This window comes from Xenopus tropicalis, chromosome 7 (assembly GCF_000004195.4).
Source record: "Xenopus tropicalis strain Nigerian chromosome 7, UCB_Xtro_10.0, whole genome shotgun sequence".
Lineage (NCBI taxonomy): Eukaryota > Metazoa > Chordata > Amphibia > Anura > Pipidae > Xenopus > Xenopus tropicalis.
In genome coordinates this window covers 85,725,818-85,752,999 of record NC_030683.2, presented here as the reverse complement: position 1 = coordinate 85,752,999, position 27,182 = coordinate 85,725,818, and the positions used below count along the sequence as shown (strand labels likewise).

Genomic DNA, 27,182 nt, shown 5'->3' with positions numbered 1-27,182 from the left:
TTTGCTATGTAAACAGTGTAATTTAGTAATAAAAAGTACACATACAAATCATGACAAAATCCTTTTAAGCAAATGCTGCTTTCAATAGCAATTACAACTACAAATACATTTTAAAGCACCGATTTTAATAAACTCATATTGGAAAGCTGCTTAGAATTATGTTTATTTTTATTAGGCAAAAATTATTTTTGGGTTATCATGTCATGTTAGTCCAATACCTTCTTTGTTACTAAAGTATAGGTATTTATAAACAGCCATTCACCTGTTACCATAGAATGTTTACTTATCTTCTTAATTCAAGGTTGCAGTATCAAAACTTACATCACGACTTTGGCACTTTTCAAGCATGCTCTGGGTAATGCTGTAACTGTGGACAAGCCTTCGAAATTCAGGCAGGTGGAAAAGGGACTGAGTGACAAAAAAAATGGTTACAATGTTACGAAGTATAATGAAACAACAAGAATCATCTGTGCACTTGTCATATAATATAAAAATGTATATATATTCTGGTAACTGATATCAGCTTTTCCTTCAGCTATGGTAACTGAATCAAAGATGAAGCTAGACTTCCTCAGTGTTTCAGATGAACCTTTTTCCTTAAAGAAAGAAAAAGAGCTCTGTCTTTCCATCCCCTTCCAGAAGCCTGCCCCAGCGTCATTTCATTCCAGCAAAACTTGCAACAGAGAAGTAAACTTAACTTGGTCACACTGTGCCCCCCTGCAAAAAAACAGTGCTTACTCCTCTGTTGCAAGTATGGCAGGGAGAGTATGGCACACACAGGCAGGGTAGGGCAGGCAGAGTATGGCACATACAGGCAGGGTAGGGCAGGCAGAGTATGAAATACACAGGCAGTATAGGGCAGGAAGAGTAATGCCTGTGTGTGCCATACTCTGCCTGCCCTATACTGCCTGTGTGCCATACTCTGCCTGCCCTACCCTGCCTGTATGTGCCATACTCTGCCTGCCCTACCCTGCCTGTATGTGCCATACTCTGCCTGCCCTACCCTGCCTGTATGTGCCATACTCTGCCTGCCCTATGCTGCCTGTGGGAGTTGAGCCTGGCAGGGGTTTGTTCTGGAATTTTGTTAGCATTTGAAAATAGTCTTTATATGCCCCCTAAGGTGTGTAATTATATGCTGGAGCTGCTGTGCTATTCATAGGGGTGGAGGCATATGGATTTAAGAGTGTGTCTTAATATGACATAATATAATTTTTTCATATATGAATGGTGATAGCCCTATAGTGAGCACCAACCATTTGGGTTATTGCTGTGCTACTACCATTAATGTGGGTATGGTCTTAAAAGCTCTTGTAATGACATGGGTGTGGTTTAAAGTGGGTGCAGTTTAAAAAAGGGGAGTGGTCAAAACTAGCTTCCATTATTGGCCCTCTATTAATATATATGGAATGCCGTTCTCTGTAATAAACATTCCATATCATAGCAACCACCTCATTGGAAGTACCACAAAAAGACAGACTGATATCGGAGGTGCAAACAACTTAATAGTAAGGTGGCCACGTAAAAACATATTTTATGAAGTACAGTTTCTGTGGAATTTAAAATGGGTAAATATGCCCTTATTTACAAGTATAACAAACCACAAATATTTGCTAAAATTTGTTATAGAGTTTCTTAAAATTGACTTAAAAAAATCTTATTGCCCACATGCCCAAGTACATATAAACATTGTATATAAGAATGAAGGAGGTCTTCTGAATAATTTAAAAAGATCATACATGTGTATGATACCAAATAGATTAAACTGGGTGGTAAAACAGTTTTGTTACCCAACAAGGAATAACTGGTTATAAGAAACAAAACTGGAAGAAGCAAGCAGTCAACATATATATTGTGTTTCTCATATGATTCACACTTGGTTATGTAAGGAGCCTACCCTATAATTATTTAGATGAATATAGTAGTTTCTCTTCAGTAACGTGATTTTTTTTTTTTTTAACAAATGCACAATGCTATTACATAACACGAAACAAAAAATATTTACTTGCTTTTCCCCTAGAAGCAAGAATATGGCTAGTTAGATTGTCTAGATTTCAATTGCTGCTCAGGCTTTAAGTAAACCTCATTGTTTTAAGTAAAGAAAACAGGCCTTTGCTTTAATTGGTAGTTTAGGTTTCAACATTATCACAGCTATGAAAGTAGCTCTGTGGAATACTCAGCTGGAAACCAATCAAACTGAACAGGCTATTTCTATATGTGAGTCATACTAATAAACAGCAAGAAACCAATCATATAGCAGAGCTTATTTCTAACAGAGCCTTATTCTCTCATCACAGGCACCCAGGAACCCTAGTGAAATGCTCGCAAACACCAACGAACCAGTTTAACACAAATTCTCAAATTAATAGAACACTGGATAGCTCAGTGCCAAGCCAAAGTCTTTCAGGGCCCACACAAATTGGCACTCATTCGGTTTTCCGTTTAGCAATCCAAGAGCGTAAACACAACAATTGAACAGTCAGAGCTGGCCATTGTGTTAAGTACTGAATCTCTAAGGGATTTTAAAAAATAGCACAGGATCTAAACTTCAAATGTTCACTGCATTTTCTCTGTTAATATCCCACTCCTACTAAGTGATGTAATTAGCAATTAAGAGAGTCATACATTTTAAGCGGCAGTAAGAACTGACAACAAAGAAGCCTACCAGTTAACAACATTAAGCTATCATTTTTATCACACTGTTTACCATTTTTATCTGAAAGTCTCACATAGTAAAATGCAATCTCTTACTCTATAAAGTGATAAAAAAAAGTTTCAAATTTGCCGGCACTTTGTTCTTTTATGATAATAATGCAATGGCCATGCAAAATACCGGTGATGTGGCAACATACCTGTGAACAGCAATAAAAGAGAAACCTCCCTTAAGGTGGCCATACACGTGGCGATCCGACGATGTTTCGTACGACCATCGGTCGCACGAAACATCGTAAGATCCGCCACACACCATTCAGGGCTGAATCGGCAGGTAAGGAGGTAGAAACAATAGGATTTCTACCTCCTTCTGCCGATTCAGCTCTGAAGGGAGAATTTTGGTCAGGCGCCTTCTATGGCGCCCGATCAAAATTTTCAAACTTGTCCGATCGGCGAGTCGTCCGATATCGGCAGCTTCCTGCGATATCGGTCGACTCGCCGACATGCCATACACGCACCGATTATCGTACGAAACGAGGTTTCGTACGATAATATCGGTGCGTGTATGGCCACCTTAAGGGTGATGGCCCACAGGGAGATTGGTCGGTTGTGAGTAATCTATTTTACCACAGATGACTAACCTCCCCAAATTGCCTTTCCACTGGCAATAAAGTGAATTGCCAGTGGTAAGGCATACATGCTGCAGGGGGAAAGTTTGTGCGACTACGGGAAACAAAGCAGCATGTATACCTTCCCCCTGGCTATTCACTTTATTGCCAATGGGAGGGGAATTTCAGGGAGATTATTACCCCGTAGTAACCAAAATTAACGGTGGCCAACTAATCGCCCAGTGGGTCATCACCCTTAGAATTATGAATTGGAGCCCTCTGTAATAGGTTAAGCTGTCAAGCTGGCACAGTTTCCCAAACTATGCACATAAAAGGTATGCACATTCTTCACTATCTTAGTCTAAAACTGACAATGCTGGCACCTGCACCTTAAAATAAAACAACAAAAAACACAGCAGAGGGATTGTCACCTTTCCATTCCATCCCAAGAAGGTACGACTGCTTCAAATAGGTGGAAAACACTGGATCAGAGAAACCATTTCTCTGGCAAATTATAAAAAATACATAAACTAGACAGCCAAAACATGAAAGATAGGTGTCAAGATGTTGTTTAGGTCAGTAAAGCCTCACATGAGGTTTTGAGGAATCCTTGGCATAGCACTTGCTTTATGTTTTTTTTTCCACAGGACACGGTGTTAAAATGTAAATAAAAAGAAAATTAGATGGTTTGCAAATCATTTACACTCTACATTTAATTGCAAATTGTACAAAGACAACATATCAAATGTTGAAACTGAGAAATATTTTTTTCTAAATTTGATGCCAGCAACAAATTTCAAAAGAGTTGGGATAGGGGCATGTTTCCCCACTGTGCTGTATCACCTCTTCTTTAAACAATACTTTGCCACCATTTGGAAACTGAGCAGACCAATTCATTTATAATACGCCACGTGTGTTTCAGTGAGTGACACGTCTCAACTGCAGCAGGAAAGTTTAGCATACTACCGAGCCATTCTGTTGTATTATATGCAAAATGCGATTGTCTTGGTGAAATAAGAAAGCATATGTTGCTTGCATTTGTGGGTGCAGTGATGAACTGTTACCAAACAATGGTTTTGGAAGGATTACTTAGCTCAGTACTGTCCAACTGGCGGCCCGCGGGCCACATGTGGCCTGCGACCCCCCTCTGTGTGGCCCCCCACCTGTCTGGCTGCTTTGATGGCTTACTCTTGTGTAAGCTTTAAATGGTATCTGTACTGTGATTAACTGCCCCCCCTGCATGGTTCACACCTCAGATTCAGGATGTAATCCCCCTGTATTGTTTAAAAATTTAATCCCCTGTACTGTTCACACTTTTTAATCTCTGCATTGTTCAACCACTGCATTGTTCACACCTCAGGCTCAGGCTCTAATCACCCACATTGTTCACCTATTCACACCTCAGAGCAGTAGAAACCCACAAATAAACCCTGCACACTACAAAAAGAATATATACTGAGGTGGTACTGCAATTAAAAAGTTTGTTGTTTTAGTTATTGTGCAGACTGTAGGAGCAGTGCCAGCATTGTGTCACTGTATGCTGCCTGTGTGTGCCATCACTGGGCAGGGTAGGGCAGGCAGAGTATGGCACATAAAGGCAGGGTAGGGCAGGCTGAGTATGGCACATACAGGCAGGGTAGAGCAGGCTGAGTATGGCACACACAGGCAGGGTAGGGCAGGCTGAGTATGGCACACACAGGCAGGGTAGGGCAGGCTGAGTATGACACACACAGGCAGGGTAGGGCAGGCAGAGTATGGTACATACAAGCAGGGTAGGGCAGGCAGAGTATGGTACATACAAGCAGGGTAGGGCAGGCAGAGTATGGCACACACAGGCAGGGTAGGGCAGGCAGAGTATGGCACATACAGGCAGGGTAGGGCAGGCTGAGTATGGCACACACAGGCAGGGTAGGGAAGGCAGAGTATGGAACACACAGGCAGGGTAGGGAAGGCAGAGTATGGCAGGCTTTTGCTGTACCATTGCGTATGGTCATGTGATAACATGGGTGTGGTTTCAAGTGGGTGTGGTTTAAAAAGGGGAGTGGTCAAAACTGGCTTCCATTATCGGCCCTCCACCACGTAGGATGGAAAAATTACGGCCCTCGGTACCACAGAAGTTGGACAGCACTGACTTAGCTTATGCAGCAATTTCCACTCGTGCTCCAATCATGTATGTTTTAAATGCAGTGCAACAAGAGTGCCAGAAGATCACGGTGATCCAATATTGGCTTATGGCCTTGTTCCATGCATTCAGAGATTTCTCTGCATCTTTGGAATAATCATATTATGTACTGTACATAATGAAATCCCAAAATTCTTTGCAACTTTGAGGAACAATTAATGTACAGTGCATAGACTATTCGATACAAGTTCCAAGACCATTAGCATATTATCATTGTGCATTAGTCCAGTTGTCTAGTTTTATGGTATCTATATGGCTTGGGAAGACCCACATATTATTAAAAAGTAGCTGTTTCTGTCATGTTAATCGTGGATCACTGAATGCACTGTTAAGGTATAATTATATATGTTGTAATAAATAGCATATATTTTTATATAAACTAATAAACAGAAACAAAGAAAACAATAGCAAGAAATATTATCATTGCAGATATCATCTTATGTATGTGGTCTCTAATGGAGGAACACTATTCTTAAATTGTTGCCCCCCTCATCTTTACTTTTGAGAGACCCAGCCTCTTTTTTATGCCCAGTCATGCTACTGACCTGCTGCTACTTGGCGAGATGTTCCACCAGGTGCAGTTTTTTGTTGCTCCTGTACCAAACTATTTTAAAACATGTTGCCGGTATCAGATTCAGCGCCAGATTTATCCTCCGGGCTGAATCTGATGGTTTTTAAGTTATTTGTATATGTTAACGCTATTAAAAGCGGTGTTTGTCTGTCCTTTTCTGGTCTCTGCCCTGGTGGCTCTGCCGTTTAAAACAGTGTATGATAAACCAGCAGACTGACAGACGTGCCTTGCTGGAGGAGACTCATATTGGAAAGTTGCTTTCTCTCTTGCCTGATGGACAGTGGTGGCAACCAATGAGAACTCTGCTTGCGTTTCAAACTAAGGCTTCAAGTGTGTGTTCAACTAAAAGATAAACTCCTGATGAAGGCCTGCTGGGTGATACACCTTACATACTCTCCCCCACAAGGACCATTCTTTTACCTATACCACAACAGTCCTTGGTAACTGTTGGCCTGATCAGTACACGGAGACTCTATACTGTACTTTTGCGTATTACAGATATGGAATCTATGATCCACAAACAAGTTATACAGAATATTTCACATAAAGATCCTATGTAAATAATTCTTCATTTTAGACGTATTGGCATTTTCACTCTATTAAAAAGACAGTACCTTGTCCTTAATTAGCACGTTAGCAGAAATCCATGAATGGATAGACAATGGCAAAACATTATAATATTATAAAGATTTTTGAAAATTATTGTAGCTTTAAGGTATAGTTATCCAAATTACTGAAAGATTCCTAGCAAACACCAGAAGCATTCCTGATGATAGATTCCATACTAGAGTGTTGGGGGGAGGGGTGGTTGGGTTTTAAATGATTTCAGTGACTGGTCTAAACTGAGTATGTGTTTTATACATAAGTAAAAGTTGGAGGGCATGTACACAGACATTTTGCCCAGTTTCTTACATTGGGTTCTTATTGACAAACATACCTGTATAACAGCACTAAACCAACAGGTGTTCCCAATATTCTTTAGTCCTACAGGCCAGTCTTCAATCCTCCTCAGATCATTGCGATTGGGATTATCCCCCCAAACTTCACAGCGTTTTCTCTTTGTACGGCCTTTACTTTCAGAATCTTGGGACTCAGAAGATCTTAAAAACGAAAATATGCTACCTTCAGTTACACCAATTAATGTATAATATCAAGTCTGGGGATTGCTGATCTTGAGAGAACAAATTACACAAATATAGTACCATATTGAGCAAATAATGCAAGGAAGGAAAACTTGCTATTAACTAGCTGGTTTATTTTACACATTCCGAGCCAAAAGGGAGTCTTAATTATTTGTTCTTTTAGTTATTCGGCCCATGAGGGATCCTTGTCCCACATACTTTAGAAGCCCTTACACCTGCACAGTGTTGGTGGCATCATTTTAGAAAGTGTACAAAATGTCCCTCACAACTTGAAGGAAACCTATTTCTCTACCCTTCAAACTAATAAAAGCTTGAATTTATTTATGAAGACCCTTTCCTCTGACCTGGTATTCTTGTGTGAAGTAGTGACAAACTTACTGGTGCTTGGGTAGAACTTCATGCACATTCTGTGCCAGGCAGAGGATTTCATAACAATGGCTTTATGATGGTAAATTAACATAATAATAGCTGGACAGCTACAGTTGTGTGATTACTGCTAGAAAGCAGAAATCTGCTAGTGGTTCAGTTAATATTTTCCAATATATGAAGAGTTTCATACCTCCCACATTGTACAGCATTTAACTGGTGGCCTGTGTCCTTCTGTAAGCTGGGAGCAACAGTTGTCTGGAGCACCTCTTTATTATGCATAGGCACAGACTTAACTAAAAATAAGACCAAGACAGATTTATATTAGACCAACACCAGGAAACATCCACAAATGTATGCAAGATGAAAACAACATACAGTGGTGTGAAAAACTATTTGCCCCCTTCCTGATTTCTTATTCTTTTGCATGTTTGTCACACAAAATGTTTCTGATCATCAAACACATTTAACTATTAGTCAAAGATAACACAAGTAAACACAAAATGCAGTTTTTAAATGAGGGTTTTTATTATTTAGGGAGAAAAAAAATCCAAACCTACATGGCCCTGTGTGAAAAAGTAATTGCCCCCTGAACCTAATAACTGGTTGGGCCACCCTTAGCAGCAATAACTGCAATCAAGCGTTTGCGATAACTTGCAACAAGTCTTTTACAGCGCTCTGGAGGAATTTTGGCCCACTCATCTTTGCAGAATTGTTGTAATTCAGCTTTATTTGAGGGTTTTCTAGCATGAACCGCCTTTTTAAGGTCATGCCACAACATCTCAATAGGATTCAGGTCAGGACTTTGACTAGGCCACTCCAAAGTCTTCATTTTGTTTTTCTTCAGCCATTCAGAGGTGGATTTGCTGGTTTGTTTTGGGTCATTGTCCTGCTGCAGCCCCCAAGATCGCTTCAGCTTGAGTTGACGAACAGATGGCCGGACATTCTCCTTCAGGATTTTTTGGTAGACAGTAGAATTCATGGTTCCATCTATCACAGCAAGCCTTCCAGGTCCTGAAGCAGCAAAACAACCCCAGACCATCACACTACCACCACCATATTTTACTGTTGGTATGATGTTCTTTTTCTGAAATGCTGTGTTACTTTTACGCCAGATGTAACAGGACACGCACCTTCCAAAAAGTTAAACTTTTGTCTCGTCGGTCCACAAGATATTTTCCCAAAAGTCTTGGCAATCATTGAGATGTTTTTTAGCAAAATTGAGACGAGCCATAATGTTCTTTTTGCTTAAAAGTGGTTTGCGCCTTGGAAATCTGCCATGCAGGCGTTTTTGCCCAGTCTCTTTCTTATGGTGGAGTCGTGAACACTGACCTTAATTGAGGCAAGTGAGGCCTGCAGTTCTTTAGATGTTGTCCTGGGGTCTTTTGTGGCCTCTCGGATGAGTTGTCTCTGCGTTCTTGGGGTAATTTTGGTCGGCCGGCCACTCCTGGGAAGGTTCACCACTGTTCCATGTTTTTGCCATTTGTGGATAATAGCTCTCACTGTGGTTCGCTGGAGTCCCAAAGCTTTAGAAATGGCTTTATAACCTTTACCAGACTGATAGATCTCAATTACTTTTGCTCTCATTTGTTCCTCAATTTCTTTGGATCTTGGCATGATGTGTAGCTTTTGAGGTGCTTTTGGGCTACTTCTCTGTGTCAGGTAGCTCCAATTTAAGTGATTTCTTGATTGAAACAGGTGTGGCAGTAATCAGGCCTGGGGGTGACTACAGAAATTCATATTGAAATTGAAAATTGAAATTGATAAACCACAGTTAAGTTATTTTTTAACAAGGGGGGCAATCACTTTTTCACACAGGGCCATGTAGATTTGGAGTTTTTTTTCTCCCTTAATAATGTAAACCTCAATTATGTTATCTTTGACTAATAGTTAACAGTTTTTGATGAGCAGAAACATTTAAGTGTGACAAACATGCAAAAGAATAAGCAATCAGGAAGGGGGCAAATAGTTTTTCACACCACTGTACATTGTTAAGCAAATAATAAAAGCTTTTAAGTACCTCCTCCTATTTTACCTATTTATTTTAACATGTACCCCCAAACACACCTTTTGCAAAATATCTTTCATGGCAGGTACCATCCTAATTTTGCACTGGATTCCAAGATTAATAGTGCCGAGATTAAGCGAAGTAAAATCTATAATATCCAAAACATAAAATGATGCACTCTGACAAACTTTTCTACTTAATGATCAAATTTCAGTACAAGCCAACTAAAATAACAAATGCCATAAAAATATGAACAAAATATATCACATATCAGACAATATGCAGATAATCTGTACTCCTCGCCATTTTTTTTTTTTGCACTGAAAGGCAAGGACAGTTATAGGAAAATGTTGCATTATATAGTGTTACTGTTTACGTTTAATTCTACCTTGGAAAGTATTTTGTAAAAACAAAATTACTGAATGACAAAAAATACTGCAGAACACAGACACATTGACAATTTTATAAGTAAGATACATACCAGATACTTGTTTGTCTGTTGCATTGCCTCCTGTGTCAGACAGCTCAAGCGCTACTTCTCTTGTGGCTGGCTCATTGACACTCTCAGTAAGGATTCCAACAGCCTGAGTAAGATCATTGTTGCTAGCCTTAGAAAAAGAAATATATTAAACTACATTTAAGAAGCCTACTTTTTGTTTAATGAACATCAGCTGGATATCCAGTAAAATGTGTACCGTTAAAAATTATGTATCTTTTTAATTTCAAGGCTGTAATGGCTGTGTCACAGGACAACCATGTCAACTAAAAGTGGGAAAAGGAAAAAGAGAGAAGATACCCATTAGTGAGCAAGAGATAAGGGACAGGATATCAAGAAGATGTCAAGGATTTAAAGATCAGGTTGGTATTCTTAGATTAAAGTTTTGTTTCTGGTTATGTCTTGTTCTTAGACGGTTTATCATATTTCATACATTTGTCCCACTGTCTCAAAATTGTCTTTTGGTGGTGTCATCTGAATACTAATAGCAAAAAATGTTTATAAAGTTGTTTATTCATTTGTTCAGAATTCAGCTACTCTAGGTTGGCCAACTGCTTTGAGCAAAATTAGCACAACTTGCTAAAAGGATGTAGAGTGAAATGTTAAGAGCTTCTTGTAAAAGATCAAATAGATCCATGCTTCAGTTAGATCAACCAGTTGTAAAATGTTTTACTCTAAAAATGATCAGCAACCAAGAAATAACACCATATGGGCATTACATAATCTTCTTGATTTCCAATGCAGATCTGATAATTCTATATAAATTGTATTAAGTCGGTTGTAATTTACCATCTGTACGTTAAGTCTTTGGTCAGCTGTGTATGGTTAATTTGGATGAAAAGGTGATACTATTATTCTTGGCACAAATTTATCTCCAACACTTGCTCCTGTTCCATGCTTTTTATTCTCTTTTGCTAAAATAGTATAGAGTCAGACTTATGGGCTTATTTGCCCCAGAGGTTTGCACATCTATCTTCACATTTTGTGGTGGCTCTAAATGTTATGTTGTTCTTTGTTTAGAGAAGGCACAGGATATTTTGATTTCAAATATTAATTTGTTCATGTAGTACTTGAAATTAGATCTATATTTTTATCATCAAAAAAATTAATACATTGATAAACTGGTTTTTTTCTGATTTTATTAATTCCAGTGTCTTTAGGGGCATATTTTGGTCTGAAATTTTTGATGCTTACATGTTTCCTTGACCAAAGCATGGATAGCATAAGTTATATAGTTTATGAGGTATATTTCAAGGACTTGAGTCATGGAGAGACAAAACACAGTTTCATTCTCCATGTCTTTGATACATGCAGCTTACAATTTGATCTAGAACAACTCCTTGACTGCAGAGATCATTTGGGCTTGTACAGTTTTTAAGAAAAATACATTTCTTTTTTTCATATAAAATACATTTTAATTGTTTTGGTGGAAACAAGGGAACTTAGTCCTACCTAAAACATACCAAGATTGTCTATCAGATAGCTTCTATGCACACTATCAGCTTACAGGAGGGCTTTATTTGGTAATAAATCTTTTCAACCAAAACTTGCCACCAAGTCAGGAATTCATAAATAACTACCTGGTTTGGGGACACAGAGCAACAGCCAAGGGGTTGGTGAGCAACTGTATGAAGTTCATGGATTTTTAGGAATGAAGCAATAGCAACAAGATATTTCAAATTCCATGTCTAAAGGAAGCTGATCAAAAATGATTATTATTACCATTATGTTTAATACAAATTCAGATCAGTTTTAATCTTTCCTCATTAATGCTCTCTCAGTGAATATAGTGGAGATTAGGTATAAGGTTAACATCTAGGCATTTTAAAGGAGAAGTAAAGTATAACTAAAAAAAGTAGGCTAGAAAAGAAAGCCATTATGTTTTAGGTTTCTGTACTAACCCAAGGCAACTACAGCCCATTAGTAGTGAAGTTCTGTGCATTCGAAGATGCTTTCCGTTACCAAGCTTAGTGATTGATGCACAGTATAGTATATCGTGTTACAGAAACAAAAGAAACAAAACTGGCACACCTTGAGGTGTGCCAGTTTTGTTTCTTTTGTTTCTGTAACACGATATACTATACCCGTAAATCCCTAAATACTTTGCACCCTTAAAAAAACCACTGTAGTGCGAGGTTCCCTACACTTTGTATGATGCACAGTATACACATAAATGTATAATATAACAGTATAAGGCCAATTAGTAAATAATGGCTGATGTGAAAGCTGTGAAAACAGTGTAATTAGCATCATAATTTAATAATCAGCCCTGTAGTATCAGCTTATATGACAGCTAAACCTCTTTTTCTGCATGATAATTTGCAACAACCCCTAAGCTTAGCTTCTCAACAACCTCTTAGAGCACACACTGAGCATGTGCAGTGTCACTGACTCTTAACAAAATCCAAGATGGGGAACTTTGATGATAACTCTGAAAGCCTGAATCATTACTATGATAGATATTCTAAATCTTTAGATAGGTGCCATAAATTCAGTATATAAAATATGACATTTCTAGTCATATTTATTTTAAGGTTTAGCTGTTTAGCGGTCCTTTAAATCTAAATTACATTTTTTGTATGTTCCTGCTTGCTAGGTTAACAAAACAGGTCAAAGTGAAAATGTTATCTAAGAGATATGATAAAACAGATTAAAACTGTATGAGAAATATGCACATTTGGCTAGCCTTATGGAAAAATCTGGTATTAGTTAGCTTGAATTTAAAGACTTTGGGGCCCATTTACTTACTCACGAACTGGCCGAATGCGTCCGATTGCGTTTTTTTCGTAATGATCGGTATTTGGCGATTTTTTCGGAAAATTATCGCGACTTTTTCGTTGCCATCCGAATGTTGCGTAAAATCTTGCGATTTTTTCATAGCGTTAAAACTTGCGCGAAAAGTCGCGCCTTTTTCGTAGCCATTCTGAAAGTTGCGCAAAATCTTGCGATTTTTTCGTAGCGTTCGGATTCATTCAAGCTTCAGTATGGTGACTTTTCTTGGGCCAGGTTGGAGCTGCAGGGTGCCATTGAGTCCTATGGGAGGCTTCCAAAATCATGCTAAGTCTGAAAGTTTCGCCCGCCGCTTACGAGCGCTCAATACGAAAAAGTCGCAACAAGATACGAGCGAATCGTTTTTTCGCGAAAATCATATTGGTAACGAAAAAGTCGCGACAATTTACGAAAAGTCGTAGAGGCGCCGAAAAAAATCGCAAAAATGTTCGTTTTCCAATCGGAATTTTTCCAATTCGGATTCGAATTAGTGTCTTAGTAAATCAGCCCCTAGGTATTACAGAAGCATACACAAAAAAAATTCTAATACGATATAAATATATTCAACGTCATTGCAATGATCCCTTGGGGAGTTATCTATTAAGAACAGCAGGCCATCCCTTAATTAATGCCAAATTCCATTACTTAGCTTATCCCTAGAGATACTCATTTCCTGACCGTTTAAGACAATGTACTTAAGTATACTATATGTTAGTGACAAGTGAAACAGCTTTCAGAAAGGAAACATACACCTATGTTCATTATAGACAAATAAATGGGACTTAAATGTATTCTCCCTGTGCTAAGGATCAATGGCTTTGCTTGATTCCTACTTCTCCCATTGGAATTAGGAGGTTAGTTTAAGTCACTGCATAATGATCACCCTCCCAACATTTCATTTCAGAGAACTTCTTTACACAGAGGATTAACAAAGAAGCAGAATCTGATAACATTTGTTCAACAAAGTAAAAAAAAGATTTGTATTTACTGTAATAGGCAAAATATGTTTCCAACAATGGTATATAATAATGTTTAAGTAGTGTAAATTATACAGCATCTGAAGTCAGGTCTCCGTCAGCCAATGCTGTAGAATTTACATTTTATGGCAAACAAGAAATTAAGGATTTTTTGTGAAAGGATTTGGTGTGATACCAAAAAGACAATGGCAAAATATTCAAGAAAGCAGAACTAGAAAAAAAAATACATACTTTTATTCAAAATGGAAATGTTTTCAGATACTTAATTTGAAATGCATGGTTTATTTTCCTACAGAGCATAACGTTGTACCTTAAGTGCTTCGTACAATAAAGCTGAATCCTGAATACCAGTAATCTCTCTCAGCTGGTTTAGAAGCATTTGGCAGTCCTGAAATGATAAAGAATGGAAAGCATATCAAAAACCCTTTTTTGTATACGGGCTGCAAAAATGCTGTGTGTTTGACAAGACCTTGATGAAAGCAGCTGCTTTACTTTTCCATAACTGCCTTTATTTAGGTTATTTATGTGCAGCAGTCATGAATGACATTTCTGTAACAAAAAAGATGCAACTTACAGCTATACTCTTCCGGTCAGAATTACCAGAAAGTTGCAGCAATTCTAGTCATAAGACTAAAGGAAGCATTTATGGAGCTCCTCTACACTTTCTACTGTGCCAATTGTTGGGGTGGTAGGCTCCAATAAATGAAAAAATTGAAAGGTGGCCATGCACTATGATCACCTTATAGAGTGAAAAACCTCTTCTCTATGAAATAAGACATTTGATGCAACAAAAATTTTATTTGTCAGTGCTGGGTGAACACATACAAATTTTAAATAAATTGAGAATATTGCTTCATGCAGTAAAAATAAATCCTGAATAATAGTAATGTATTGAACAGAAGCAAGTATGCAACCTGTTCCAAATTACTTGCTATAAAGCCTTTCATTGCAGTATGTTTGTCATTTCAGATAAGGGGGGGGCATAGGCGGAGGGTGACTTTTTTGTTTGGGGAGGCTAAAGATGGGCCATACATAGACTGACCTAAAGCTAATGTGAGACTTAGGGGCACATTTACTAATCCACGAACGTTCGAAAAGTGTACAAATGCGTTTTTTTCGTAATGGTCGGTATTTTGCGACTTTTTCGTGAATTCTTGCAAATTTTTCGAGCGCTCAATACGAAAAAGTCGCGACAATTCGCGAAAGTCATAATGGCTATGAAAAATTCGCGACAACTCACGAAAGTCATAATGGCTATGAAAAAGTCGCGACAATTCGCGCAAGTCGTAACGGTTACAAAAAGTAGCGTCAATTTACGAAAGAGTCGTAACGGCGACGAAAAATCGCAAAAAATACGAAAAAGTCGCAAAATGTTTGTTTTCCAATCCAAATTTTTCTCATTCGGATTCGTGGATTAGTAAATCAGCCCCTTAGTGGATTCGCTGCTGGTGTAAAAACTTAACCTCCCAACTACCTCTTGCTATTCCTACTGACTTCCAAGGATTCTGTACAAAAGTACCCTAAAATGCTTAGGATGTAAAAGTATTCATACGTGCACTTCTGTGAGGGGATCTGCAAACATTTGTGTTTGTGATCAGTTAGCTTAAAGGGGTAGTTCACCTTTAAATTCACTTTTATTTTTAATGGTTTTTCAGTTATTTAGCTTTTTGTTCAGGGTCTTATTTACCCTAGCAACCAGGTAGTGGTTTAAACAAGAGATGGGAATATGAATAGTTAAGGGGCCTACATGGAAAAATAAGTAATAAAAAATGATGATAATAATAAAGTTGTAGCCTCGCAGAGCAATAATTTTTGGCGCCCATTTGAAATCTGGAAAGAGGCAGAAGAGAAAGGCAAATTATTCAAGAACTATAAAAAAAATTAATTAGGAAGACCAATTGCAAAGTTGCTAGGAATAGACCATTTTATAACATACTAAAAGTTAACTTAAAAGTGAACCACCCTTTTAGATGTGTTCACGTTAGTTTTATAGCAAGAAAGGCAGTGGGTACCGACACCCCAGGCACATTATATACAGTGAGACGCAGTCTGTATTTACAAAACCAGCACATTATATGTAGTGAGAAGCAGTGGATACTGATGGCAGATATTCAGGCCCTGGCACTATAACACTGGCACGGATACACAACATTGGCACCACTGTAACTAATTAGAAATGAACAAAACAATGACAAAAATAAAAAAAAAATAGTAAGTGCAAAAAACAACAACAACAAATATATAAAAGCACAATGAGCCTTTTCAGGGGGAAAGAGTTAACTTACCCTCCATCTGTTAGGGTAGGGGATAGATTGTATATTATAGAGGTCAGGTCAGGCAAAAAACAATTTAATGTCAGCTAGGGATTCAGCCTTTAGAACTGTATAGCACCTGTGGGAGTGGGATGAAAACTGCAGCAAAAGTTGAGAGTTGGTTCTCAGGTAAAGTTTACAGCCTGCAGATTCTTTTTTTCAGTCTTCATTTCTGCACTGCCTTCAGTTTGTAATATCTCCCGAGCCCTGACTGCATCTGTGCTTTGATTAGTCAATTTTACTGTCTGTCAAAAAAAAGCTGTGCTCTGATTGGAGAATCCACAAGAAAAAAGATCCAATCAGAGCACAGCAGAACCGGAGCTTGCGGGAACAGAAGATTTCCAGGACAGTGCAGAAACTGAGTGAGGTTTTTTTTTTTTTTTTTTTTTGAAAATCCACCTATGAGGGGGGGGGGGATTCTAAGGCTAGGTTCAAATGAGTAGATCTTTACTTTATTCGGCAAACCATGTGCAGGGATGCATTTGGCTCTTCCAAATGTCGCAGTGTTTATTCCCATGATCTAAAGAGCTTGGAGGATAAAAAAAAGTTATCTTCTGTGCAGCCTGGCCTATATGAGCCTGACAAGTAGCATAAACCTAGTGGCAAAAAGCTGCCAAGCAATGTGTACGGTAGATAAAATATAACAGATAACACCTCTTCTTATTACTAGTATACGAAGGCAAAAAATCTGAACAAGGGAAGGATTAAGCTATGAAGAAGATCATAACTGCGAAACCAACTCTCACTGGCTATTCAAGAGTATGGAATAAAAGACTGACAATCTTACTCCTGTGGAGAAAAAAAGGGTTGTTCATTGGCACATACCCCCCAACTGTCCCGCTTTTTGCGGGACTGTCCTGGTTTTAATAGCGCATCCCGCTGTCCCGGATAGTTCAATGAATGTCCCGCATTTCCTTAATAGATTATGGAAATGCAGGACATTCATTGAACTATCCAGGACAGCGAGATGCGCTAGCTGGAGCCGGGCACGCCTGCTCCTTGTGCGGTGGTGACAGGCCCTTTTATAAGGTTGTGCCCCATGCGTATTGGCGTCACACGTACACAACCTTATAAAAGGGCCTGTCGCTGCTGCACAAGGAGCAGGAGTGCCCGGCTCCAGCTAGCGCATCTCACTGTCCTGGAGCAGGAGCCGCTGAAGAAAAAGAAAAAGAAGAAGAAGGAGTGTCTATGGGGGCACTTTCAATGGGGGGTACTGTCTATGGGGGCACTGTGTATGGAGGGTACTGTCTATTGGGCCATTGGGGTCACTGTGTATGGGGGAAAAACTGGTACATAGTTATAACTCACTTATAACTGACTGCCTTCTCTCTATATTTGTATTTTATATGTAGAAGTTGCTATATTGTTTGAGGGTATAGCACATTTTGCGTCTGATCCCACCATTTCAACTATATACCCTTTATAGGTCCCTGGTAAGGCCTCACCTTGAGTATGCAGTGCAGTTTTGGGCTCCAGTCCTTAAGAAGGATATTAATGAGCTGGAGAAAGTGCAAAGACGTGCAACTAAACTGGTTAAGGGGATGGAAGATTTAAGCTATGAGGTGAGACTGTCGAGGTTGGGGTTGTTTTCTCTGGAAAAGAGGCGCTTGCGAGGGGACATGATTACTCTGTACAAGTACATTAGAGGGGATTATAGGCAGTTGGGGGATGTTCTTTTTTCCCATAAAAACAATTAACGCACCAGAGGTCACCCCTTTAGATTAGAGGAAAGGAGTTTCCATTTGAAGCAGCGTAGGTGGTTTTTCACGGTGAGGGCAGTGATGTGGTAATGGCAGATTCTGTTAATGCCTTTAAGAGGGGCCTGGATGAGTTCTTAATCAGAATATCCAAGGCTATTGTGATACTAATATCTACAGTTAGTACTAGTGGTTGTATTTATAGTTTATGTATGTGAGTGTATAGATTGGTAGGTGTGGGTTGGGTGTGCTGGGTTTACTTGGATGGGTTGAACTTGATGGACACTGGTCTTTTTTCAACCCTATGTAACTATGTAACTATGTATATAAAAGGAGTATTTTTTTTTTTTTTTTTTAAATGGGGTGTGGTAATTTGGACGTGGTCAAAAAATTGTTGGAAGGTATGTTGGCATTTTACCAGGTAGGGTGGAGAAGTCAAAAAGAGTTATGGCATCTATAAATTGGAGGGCTTTGGACCTGGAGTTTTTATGCCTCAAGGCTCAAACTCAAATATGACAGTCTACATGGATTTATACCAGTTTAGTTAACAAATACAAATTAATGTTTTATTACTAGAAAACAGTCAAAACTATTTTTGTTTTAATACAGTACAGAAAAGAGCTTTCTGGATTAAAAAGGGATCCGGATAGTTGATTCCATGTCCAAAAATCTAAATATTATTGAAACAAGCACATCTATTTTAATAACAAAGCACAACTATAGTACAGATTAAATACTGTACAGATTAAATACAGATTAAATACCATCATAAATTTTTTTTTTTTTTTTAAGACTGGTGGGTACGCTTCCATTCCTTGCACACAAAATATCAGCTGCTATTTGGGGTCTGCTGAAAAAACAGATAATAAGCCAAAAGCAGTGGCAAAAAGTGACAAGCTCCCAGGGCTGCAGCATACAGTAGGACATATAAGGAGGCAAGAGAATGCAAATGTGTTTGAAGTGCTATTTTAAGGACAGCTCCACATGCCATTTGTGTTCGTCATTCCCCATTCACAATAAGCTGCCAGCATCACAGAGAGGCACATGGAAAGTAACAAATAGTATTGATTGCAAATGATTTGTAGTAATTTTCTAATAATAAATATTAAGACAAAATGAATATAAACACTATATCAACATGACATGAATCTGAAAATCTACAACCAGTGGGCTCTCCAGTCCCTTCTTTCAGCTTCTGGCTGTGACTGCAGTGATTGCAATCACTTACCTGATACCCCAAGCCGGTGCTCCTGTTAGCTGAAAAGTGCACTGGCCGGGGTTCACGTAACCAAGCAATTCTCTTTCTTTCCTCATCTATCTTCAGAATCCTAGGGCCGGCACACGTGCAGTAGAGTGAGAAAGCCAACTTTCTTGTTTAAGTTCGGCTTTTCACCCTACTGTGCAAGGGCAAGCTTCGCAAAGGCAGAAGAAGGAAGAGCATCGCCTGAACGCAGGTACTCCGGGCCGGTGAGGTTTTTCCGGTAACAGGAGCATCGGCCCTGGGTATCAGGTAAGTGATTGCAATCACTGCGGAGGGGGCTAATATTTTGTAAGGCACTCCAAACAGTAATCAAGACTTTCCTTCTCCTTTAAATGCACTCTTTGCACTACTATTTAGCTGCATTTTCAGTCATGCCTGCCTACCCTTCCGAATCGAGCGCAGTTGCACCTACTGATGCAATGGAACCCTGAAGCTGCCACCACCTCTGAAACCTGTTCAAAGCATACAAAACATAAAAACAAGCACACCAAATCCACCATGTTGGTGTTCTCATTGGAAGCTTATAGAAATTACAAAAAACTTTATTAGTACAAAACATTACTATAAAACCTTTAAAAACAAAAAGGTCTTTTATAAAAGAAGCTCATTATCAAAAAGACTTTATATTATATGCAAGTTAAACTATCTACAGACAATCCCAATTAGAATCATTATAATAATGGTAAGAACAGTTATCCAAAATAGCATGTAACATCATACTCGCTATTCATGCCAAGTAGCAAGAGTAAAAATCCATTTTGTTTCGTGGAATAATAATTTCTTACTCAAAGTGTAACCAGCACAATACATTATTCATAATTGTCTACAAGATAAGCATTTTTTCATTTCCTATTTGTGTTACAAAAAAAAAAAAAAGCGGGGTCACAACTGGATTTTATCTTTTCCTTTTAATGGTTACAGGCTTGCCTATTAAAGATGTGCAAAGATTTCATTACAGTGGTACTGCCTACAAATGACAGGACTTGTGGAAGTATCGCAGATTGCGCCGTGCAAAGTTGCCTAAAATATCCCAAAGTTTTGTAAAACCCATTCATAAAAGGTATTTCTATCAATATGTATTCCATGCACATCATATAGTTGTGCTCTGCACCAGTGTCTTCTTCTGCCTCCTGTTCTCAATTGAGAGCAGTTGTGCTTATGAGGAAAGGGAACTCTGGATCTACCGCCGCCTCTGAACTGCTGCACTGGACACAACTGCATCAGGGGAATCTCCCCCCTAATAAATCATACCATTTCATTACCAAGCTTTTTATAAAAGGAAATACTGCAAAAATATATAGAAATATTAGTATAGTGTAGAAGAGGATTGGAGGCCACTATTTCTACAGAAACGACCAACCAGATTTACCTTTTGCTTATACAGTATAATTTACTGAATGGAAAAGTATATCCAGTCTACAGACTCTTTGGGCATTGCCTACATAAAGTGGCAGTACATCCCCTTCAAAATAAGGCTTGTGTTGAACATATTTGTCTGATTTATAAATATAAAATATGTATAGTTCTTGTTATTTATGGCAAAATCTAAAATTAAAATAAAAATGCATTCTAGATTTTGTTTGTACAATCACAATTAAAGCAAATCACCAGTTCACAGAGAAGCCTGAGCTGCTCCTTCTCATAGCATAACACTGCAGCTGGGGAAAAAAGTGGGACTGACCTTTAGTTAGGTATTCAAACTGTTACCAGTGTATAGGATCACTGACGTTTGACAAAGGGGAAGCAAAAAAGGATCATACATTCTTGCATCCCTTTTGCATTTTTGTCCTGGGAAAAAATAAATGATCCCTATATAGTGAAGATGCAAGTCCATTATGCACATGGACTTTATCAGTGCACTGGTAATGTAATTATCTACCTCACAAGAACCAAACATGAAGTGAATTCAGTTTCTAAGTTTACCCTGTTTAAATTAAGAAATAATAATAATAATCATAGATTTTCATGATTGAAACACTAGGGAAAAGTACGTTCAGCACAAGTCTGCACTATTCACTGAACTCATGCTGAACAAGTGGGTATTTGGCCCATTTAATTCTGGCCTAAAAAGGGTTGTAACCATTAGAAAATACCGCCTTTATTTGAGTTCCCATTGATCCACTATCTGTATTACAAATGAATGGTAGGTATGCCCTAACAGTCATTCACCAAACACACAGTAGGATGTGGGTTGCCAATCACAGATCTGCATTCACATAGGGAAAGGTAAACTGTAGTTCTCTTCATCCAAGATTTTTTGGATGTGAAGATTCTCCTATAGCACTGAGAAGAAACACAGCACATTGCAAGGAGTAAAATTAAAAGCCTGTGGAAAACCTGTTGAGGCCTAAAATATAATAGACCAAAAGCCTTTGTTTGCACAATAAAGGCTTTTACATTTTACTCCAAAAAAAGGTGCTGTATCTCTCTACAGTAGTGCTTATCCTGGAGGTGTGTGGCTGATGTGCAACATGCACCTTGAACTAGCACTTGGCAAGCATTGCCTTCTTGATCTACTCCATGTGCCCTACAGTGTGAAGTCCTGAGTGCAGCCAGTTCTTCTGAAAATTCTGCAAGAAACATGAAATGCTTGGCTGGTACTAGTAAGGTTATTGGGGAAATTTCTTTATTGGAGCAGCACATAATTTAACTTTAAAAGACATGTTCCTTCTAGTTACAACAATTGCTTCTGACACTTAGGGGCAGATTTAAAAAAAATTACAATATTTGTCTTATTCTCAGGTATATATCTCATCACGTTGATTTTCTAGATCATTAAGTAGCCCTGAATAAGGTTTACTTGTGAAAATTCTTGAGTAAGTAAAATGTTACAATCATTCATTTATACTGACAAAATTTCACATCAACTCTTTGGTATTAAATGGGCAGCCTAATAATTTAATCACACACAAAAAATTAACTTTGTTATTTCTTGAGCCAGATAGGGAAACAAACTTCTCTATGTTAGGCCCTTGCAAGGTAGAAAATAAGATTACCAGTAAACGGCCCCTTAACTTTACTTATTGTTGTGACAAGGACCAAACATGAAGGAGGCTTCCTATTTATTCCCTGTTTGCCCTGTTTACCTAATGGAATAAAAAAAAGATTTAAAGATTTTCCATGATTAAAACAATAAGCAAAATATAAGTTTGGCACAAGCCCTATTTATTACAATTTTGTTGAACCCAAGGGCATATACTGTCAATTTAATCCACCAACTCCCAAAGTTTAAGTGTGTTCATCCACCAAACTTCTTCAAAGGACATGTCAACCCCAAAAATAAATTTTACCTAATAAAAGAAAACATAATTCTAAGCAGCTTTCCAATATCAATGTATTAAAAATTATTAGCGCTTTAAAAGTTATTTGTAAATCTAATTGCAACTCCTGGTTGTTACTTTTTTTTTAACAATGCTCCTCCAGCAAGTCAGGTCTGTAAAATCTGCTGGTGTTTGCTACATTGTCCCAAACACCAGAGCTACCAGGGCAGAGAATAGAAAGGACAGGCAAACACTACTCCTAATAGCAATTATACAAACAAATAACTCAAAAACCATTACAAATGTGTAATAAATGTATATTGCAAAGTTGCATAGTAGAATTAAGTTTTCTTTTATTGGGCAAAAAATTATTTTTAGGGTTGACATGTCCTTTAATTGCTTATGACGGATGTTTTGTGGATACTTGACTTATGTAGATATAATTCCTCTTCATTACTCTACACCAGTGGATTTTGGACGCTTCAGTTCAAGCTCTTAGCTTATAACAAGGTTCCAGATATAACCATTAGTGTATTGTAATAGTTACATGAATATCTAAGCAAAATAAGGTTTCATCCCAAATCTCACCCTTACTGATCTTGCCGGGTTTTAGATTTATCTGGGAGAGCATTTATGCATTTCCCTAAATCTCACTCCAACCAGTCTTCAGGATAAGTCACCCCTAGTGTATTTACCTGATCTGCTGCATTCTGCCCCTTGTATGTGTGTGTACTGACAACCTGTCAGCACACACGAGCGAATCACAGCACAAAAAAACATTTTTGCACTTCTGTAACACATTTTGCTTTGTGGTTGTGCCAACTGGTTGATACCATGCCTGGCAGTGCACACACACACAGACGTGGTGGAAGGCTGTGTATTTAGATTTGGGAGAAACCCGCCCATGTGCCATTAGCTTTACAGCAGATATCAATATTTTAGTACTATTCTGACCATCAGCTATGTTCCTCCGATATTACATTCAGTTTGCAAGCTAATTGCTTTAGTATGTGAGAGAATTATAGGAGGGATACTAATTCAAAATAACACACACAAATAGACCAACTGCTGTGTTACCTTGAGTTACTGTCAACAACAGTTGTTAGTTTTGAATACAACCAAAGGCTATATTTGTTTTGTTTGCACTCCTTTAAATAGTTACTGTAACATATAATGTAACATGTAACATGTAACAATCTATTCAATTGGAGTATAGGTGCTAAAATCCAGTATTTGGTTAGAACAGTAATAAGATTATTAAAGTTCTATGCCATCAATGGCTACTTTTCCCAGCAAATGAGGTATGAAAGTGTTTCAAATAACCCAAAAAGAAGATACTTAATTTTTTATTTAACCTAGTCATAATAACAAAGATCCATGTTTTTGGCCAGGTTCCATTGAACAGATCATAGTCTAATTTAGATACCAAAGTAGTGGGGCAGACTGGGTTTTAATGAGATCACTCGAAGTTATTCCTTGCAAATGACATACATGATACTGCATGTACTAATTAAACCCAGCCACTATCAAAATGCACATATCAAGCTTATGAATGAGTAGATTCTTTCCTAGTTTTCTAGACCTTGCCCATGTCATCCATATACTTGTAAATGTGATTCAGCTGCTGAGGTCACTTAAGCCTAAAACACAGCTGTGATAAATCTAGTAGCTGCCACTGAAAGATCACATTGGCAACATGCATTTTCATTGAGTCTACATTAAAGTTAATAATGGGCGACACAAAGTGGCAGTTAGGAACTTTAAAGAAAGCAATGTAAGCATGCATGTATGTATGTATGTATGTACATGCCTCCTAAAATGAACATTTGAAACCAAATCCTAATTCACTCATATGAATGAAGCCTATAGAACACTAAAAAAAAAACGTATTCACAGTACATGAAAGACAGTTCTGGAGGTGACAGAAGTAGAGGCCTGCACCCATGACCCATATCATACAGTGCAGTACAGTGCAGATTTGTGCTCCCTCACGCTACAATGAATAGAGGATGTTCCTAAATAAAGTATCTTTTTCATGAACGGCTTTGTTAAACTCGCAACATATGAACAAGCCAAATAGCTACATTACAGCCCATAGCGGCAATGTTGTAGGTTAGAGCTACCGTACTTTATTCAGCCAGAGTTATACAAGACCAACTAGCACTGAGACAGACTTTGGGTCACATTCCTGATCCCTTCTGTGGATAAGTACAACTCCCGGCATACCCCGATACCTAAAGCTGTTTCTTAGAAAAAGGGCTGCTTGTTACGGAAGAACTACATACCACTCAACAGTCCCGCTTTTCTTAACAAAACCCGAAGTCCCCAATCGCTGCTTAAGAGTCCCGCAACGCCTTTAATGTTCAGCTCCTTGGTTCCAGCCTGACCGCTAATCCCGGAGACACAAGTCTCATCTCGCGAGACTGTGGCGTCCCGACTAGGCATATATAAGGGCAGTGACTCACCGGCAGCTCGCAGTGCAGTCAGGGACAAGTATGGGTAGTGGTTTGTTATAGCGACATGCAATTGTATTTGGTGGGCTGACAATGTCTGTTTACATTTTTTTCCTCTGTTCGCAGCTTCTACTGTTGTCATGAAAAAAAAATACTTTTTATTTTCTGCCAGGGGAACAGGAAAGTGGGTATCCACTTGCAACAACCAAGTATCTGCCGCTGGAGTCTCTGTGCCCAATAGGTCACCCGAGGTGTTTTTTTTTTCTCCTTAAAGCCCAGAATGGAAAGAAAAAACACTTTATTTTCCTGTGGTTACCAGCAATACTGCCGCCACCAGAGTGTCTGGTATCAATAAGTAATAATACAAACAGTTCATTTGTGTTTTGTTTATTTGCCAGGGTGCGTGTTGGCAGTGGCGTAGCGTGGGCTTCCGTCGCCTGGGGCCGACCGGAAATTTGCCGCCCCTCTATTTAGTTATTCTTAAAAAAAATAGACAAAATAAAAAAAGCAGCATTAAATTTTTTTTTTTTTTTGATTGAATTTGAAATGCGGTGCGCATGTCATTATTGTCAAAAGTGGATTCAGCTGTGCGTCCGTGGCTGCCCATGGTGGCAGGGCCGCCATCAGAAATCACGGGGCCCCTCCCATCAGTACAGGACACACAGACATAAAAAGTATTAGGGTCACCCTACCACAGTGCCCCCTAACACTATGCTGGCCAGGCCCCCCTAACGCTATTCTGGCCACGGTCCCCCCATACAACTGCCCCATAGACAGTACCCCCATACACAGTGCCCCCAATTGCCCCATACACAGTGCCCCCCACACACATTGCCTCCAATTGCCCATAGAAAGTGCCCCAATTTCCCCATAGACAGTGCCTCCAATTGCCCCATACACAGTGTCCCCATAGACAGCCCCCTCCACACAGTGCCCCAAATTGCCCTTAGACAGTGCCCCCAATAGGAAGTTCCCCCATACACAGTGCCCCAATTTCCCCATACACAGTTCCCCCATAGACAGTACCCCCCAAAGACCTTGCCCCCCCCACAGAAAGTGCCCCCATACACAGTGCCCCAATTGCCCCATACACAGTTCCCCCAATAGAAAGTGCTCCCATACACAGTGCCCCCATAAACAGTGCCTCCAATTGCCCCATACAAAGTGCCCCCAATAGGAAGTGCCCCCATACACAGTGCCCCAATTGCCCCATACACAGTGCCCCCAATAGGAAGTGCCCCCATACACAATACCCCACAAAGACCTGGCCCCCCCCATGGAAAGTGCCCCAATTTCCCCATAGACAGTAGCCCCCACACAGTGCCCCCAATTTCGCCCATAGTACATACCCCCAACAGACCATCGGCGGCGGCTCCTTCTCTCTTACAGGCAACAGGCGCTTCTATAAGGTTGCGCCTCGTCGCTGATGTGTGACGTCATACGCACGGGCGCAACCTTATAAAAGCGCCTGTTGCCTGTAAGAGAGAAGGAGCCGCTGCCGCCCCTTCTGATACGCCGCCCGGGGCCATGGCCCCCTCGGCACCCCCCTCGCTACGCCACTGCGTGTTGGCATCAGTACCCGAGAATCACAGCCTCGTCTTCCATTTTTACCAGAAATGAAGTTTTTTGTGCAAACTGTGATCAGGTGGAAATGAGCATAAGTGCTTTCCTACTCTGAGGGTCCCAGTGTTAATTGTAAACAAAGGCCAGATTTTTCACAATTAGGCTAGTTTAGAAGAAAACCATTGGTGATATTGATCAAAAGTAATCTTGAGTTTTTAAGACCTTATTTTTAACAGTGGCATCAGAGCATCCCAGAATGCAAACTAGGGGCAGTTTTTAACAATTCAAAAGCAGGGGTTAACTTAGGAGAAGACTGGGTAAAATTGACAAAAAATATCGCATCATTGCATGCTCTACTAGCTCCGATGTAGCATTAGTAATGAAGGGGCTGAGCGGCCATTGGGGTGGAGAAGCACGGTGGGCTTAGGCGGGTGCAGGTTGGTCCAGCATGGGTTATGGTCATGTGCAGGCCAAATTTATTTCTACCCACGTATCACTAAGGCTGATGTCAGATGAGGCATAGGGCGGATATTTTCGGCAAGCGGAAAATCCGATATACGCATAAAAACGCAAGACTTTGCATTATCTCATTCATTTGGGTGCAGGCACATGTAGGAGGCACAGGGCGGAATTTTCAGCAAGCGATTTTCCGCTTGCCGTAAATATCTGCCCTACGCTCATCTGGCATTAGCCTAATATAGAAAAATGCTGTTCAGACATGCTTCCTTTAGCATAAGTGTTTCTTATGCTTTGCTGTGCTATGTGAGATTTTATAGAAATTCGTTTGTTCTTTGTACGGTTTTTCTACTTTTTATATTTAAGATTTTGACCACCATGATTCTCCAATAGATTTGTAAGCACAGAGTAC

General features: G+C 39.3%; 1 protein-coding gene across 5 annotated transcripts in view; it reads right to left on the bottom strand.

Moving 5' to 3' along the window:
* Window positions 1–24,720, bottom strand: part of usp28 (ubiquitin specific peptidase 28) — a 59,813-nt gene extending 35,093 nt beyond the window's left edge. For 3 of the 5 annotated variants that reach the window (XM_002937821.5, XM_018095973.2, XM_018095974.2), the window contains exons 1-6: window positions 24,584–24,720; window positions 14,079–14,156; window positions 10,008–10,134; window positions 7,712–7,814; window positions 6,948–7,110; window positions 322–408 (exon numbers count right to left, since the gene is read on the bottom strand). In XM_002937821.5, the coding sequence (XP_002937867.3) occupies window positions 322–408; window positions 6,948–7,110; window positions 7,712–7,814; window positions 10,008–10,134; window positions 14,079–14,147 (549 nt within the window). In that variant the 5' untranslated portion in view covers window positions 14,148–14,156; window positions 24,584–24,720. Of the gene's footprint in view, window positions 1–262; window positions 409–6,947; window positions 7,111–7,711; window positions 7,815–10,007; window positions 10,135–14,078; window positions 14,157–24,583 lie in introns of those variants that run through there. The other 2 variants (XM_031905342.1, XM_012967051.3) reach the window with 1 other exon arrangement.
* Window positions 24,721–27,182: the final 2,462 nt, after the last annotated feature.